General features: G+C 40.1%; 1 protein-coding gene across 1 annotated transcript in view; it reads right to left on the reverse strand.

The window, feature by feature from the left end:
• Positions 1-618, reverse strand: part of pdlim1 (PDZ and LIM domain 1) — a 15,879-nt gene extending 15,261 nt beyond the window's left edge. The window contains exon 1 of the mRNA XM_015381109.1: positions 394-618. Coding sequence (XP_015236595.1) covers positions 394-489 — 96 coding nt within the window. The 5' untranslated portion in view covers positions 490-618. The remainder of the gene's footprint in view (positions 1-393) is intronic.
• Between the last annotated feature and the right edge of the window lie 2,528 nt (positions 619-3,146).

Here is a 3,146-nt window from a genome sequence, read left to right on the forward strand (position 1 = left end):
GGATGACAGAGGAGGAAGATGATGATGATGGCAGTCATCATCATCATCATCATCATCATCATCAGAATACATGTTAAAGGACTCATTCCTGAACGTTTCAAGCATTTAAATGAAGTATTGGGTGAATTTTAGCTGTTTTATATTGAAAATGTTTAAATTCATAATTACAGGTACAAAAAGCCAGAAAAGGGGAGCAACTAAAAACATGTTCAGTGGCTGTAAAACCTTTGAAAAAGCTTAATTAAACTTCTGTTTTCACGCAGCTAACCGATATTAAACATCGTTTAGCTAAATTGGTTAGCCGCCGTTAGCCAGCCGTTAACCACCTTAACTCAGCCTCGGGCTGCTTTCATTAACTCAGTCCAGGTGGAGAGGAGATAAAAGCAAACTTACCCGGGAAATGGCCAGCGGCTGTTCGAAGTCTTTACCCCCAACCAGCCGGAACCCCCACGGGCCGGGACCCTGCATCACTACCCGGACAGGCGGCATAGCGGCAGGCTAAATTAGGTAGCTTTAGGCGTTCACTGACCAACCACGGTCCCCTGGCTCGGTTCCTGCTGCTTCTGACAGGAGCGGTCGGTGATTTGAGGCTGAGCAGCAGCGGAGGGGTGGGCGGAGCCTCCGGCTACAATTGGACGAATAGTTTCAGAAGTTTTCCTCCACGCTGATAACCTGCACTGCACAGATCGTTTATTAGACAGATGGGTGCTCCCACTCAGCATAAATCCACACACCACCGGTAACATGACACCTATCTTTGTCTGTATTGGTTTTGAAACGAATAACTACAAAATAATAAAACAGTTAAAATAAATAATGGCAGCACCGAATGTATTTTACTATACAATAGCTTTTGATGCCTTAACTGAGGAGCTTTAAATGATTTTGCCCCTTAAATCATCTATAATCTGCACAAACACAAAAAAGTAGTCCATGTTTGAGCATCATTATTTATTAAGTGCATTTATGCACCAGTGCTTCTCACATAAAAAAAGCTTTAAGGACTAAGAAAATAGCTTTAAATGTTGGATAACTTATTTTTTTTTTATGAAAAAAGTGCTTTGAAGGTAGAGCAGAGAGGCTCCTCTTCCCATTTCGCCCCTCTCACCAGAGTTTTTTTGTTTCCAGGGGATGTCAGCTCTGCCTTTGCGTCACCCTGTTATGTGCAAGCTTACCATTTATGGTAGAGTTAAATCCCAGGATGAGGAATGTGCCGCTCCCGAAACCTGAACTCCAGCCAGGAGCGCTCAGAGTGCCTGAACAGACGCACTGAATGAAACACGCCCTTTCTGTGCTTTGCATGCCGGCCATGGCTGCCCCTCATTGGAAGAGATCAGATCTGCTAGGTAGTAAAAGGGCTACTACTTATAATCTGAGCTGATCTAGGATATGGGGCCCCAAATCAAATGTTGGGCCCCCAGTCCCAGTTCAACCTGATGGAAAGCAAAAAATTAAAAAACTGCTTATTGGGCATTTGGCAGCTCTTATTAAACTGTTTATAGAGATTGTAATAAACCTTTCTGAGAATTTGTTTTTCCAAACCTTCAAACAGCCACTTGTTCAGTGTTTATTAAACAAATACCTGTAAATAAACTTGGAGACAAGTTTATTTCTTATTTACTCACCGGTCTAATCCCATCTAGAGCCTTTTATTTATACGCTGGATAAACTAGTAGAATTTAATTGGTTGTAGTAAACAAATCAGCAAGATTTCTTTTAAGGAAATTTGCAGTTGGAAATAAATTGTGTAATTTCTGCTTTAAAAGTAGCAATTATTAAAATTTAACTCTTTGATTTCTTGCAAAAGTTTAAATAGTTTGGAAACATTAGTTTCTGATGATTTCAGTGTCTTACTATGTGATGAAACCGTTTATGCTGCATTAAGCAACAACCATCAATAGTATCTCCTGTGTCCATCACCTAAATGGAGCCTAGGCGGAAGTTTAACTGAAAAAACTGATTACTCGCCTTCTTCCGCCAGCTTTGAACCACGCCTCCACAAAAGCCAATCAGCATCCAAAGTTCATCTTAAAAGGGCTCCGATTTGCAACTCGTCTGCTACCTAGTGCGCAGGCGGTGGTGGCGCCACGTGACTTCATTCAGATGACCCCATTTCAACCCACCTCCAGCCCCTCCTCCACCATCGTAGCTAAAGCTTCATCAGAGTGTCATTCCTCCCGGACTCTCACTGCGTTCCCTATCTCATCTTAACTGATCCGGCAGAAGACCGCCATGTTGAGCCTGGTTCTGCCAGAGGTTTCTTCCCAATGGGGAGTTTTTCCTCTCCACCGTCGCTTCATGCTTGCTCATCATGGACAGGTTCTTTCAACAGGACAGCCCTATTCTTTGCTCCTGTTCATGCATATCTATCAAAATTCAGCGCTATGTTTCCTGCCGAGGTCTGAGCGCCAAAGACTAAGTAATTGTATTAATACATTTCTTCTAATTGTCTTTTCTCTCCTTGTGAGTTTTTCAGATTCAAATATACTGTGTTTATTCTGTACATTGATATTGCAATAATAGATTTCCCCCCATTGTGCAACGCTACTGCTAAAACCAAACCAAACCCGGAGGATTTACATCTTTATGAATCTGAATCATTTATAATATTTATTATTATTATAATTTAAAAAATCCTGTAGTACTTGAGCCTTTTTAAACATCTTAAAGAAAAGGATTTAATTTTAACATTTGAAACAAAATTTAAATGATTATTTAACTGATATTTAGAAAGTTTTATATCATGAATAATTTCCTGTCATTCATCTAAATATCTATACACAGCCTCTAAGGTATTTTAGAGCTTTGTGCTCTAATCTGTTTCACATCAGACTGATTACGTCACACAGCTGGAACAGTTGCAACAGTATTCGCCCCCCTTGAACTTTGACCTTTTGCCACATTTTGGGCTTCAAACATTAAGAAAATTGTGATTCTTTGTGAAGAATCAAGAAGTGGGAAATAATCATGAAGTAGAGCAAAATTTATTGGATATTCTAAACATTTTTAACAAATTAAAAACAGAAAGATTATGGGCCGGATCTATCAAAGGTTTGCGTGTATAAAAACGTGAGCTATTTCACTGCGCACGCTAAAAAATGTACAAACTGATCTATCAACAGCGTGCTAAAAGGATTTGGTCTTTA

Source organism: Cyprinodon variegatus, unplaced genomic scaffold (assembly GCF_000732505.1).
Source record: "Cyprinodon variegatus isolate N-32 unplaced genomic scaffold, C_variegatus-1.0 Scaffold11, whole genome shotgun sequence".
Lineage (NCBI taxonomy): Eukaryota > Metazoa > Chordata > Actinopteri > Cyprinodontiformes > Cyprinodontidae > Cyprinodon > Cyprinodon variegatus.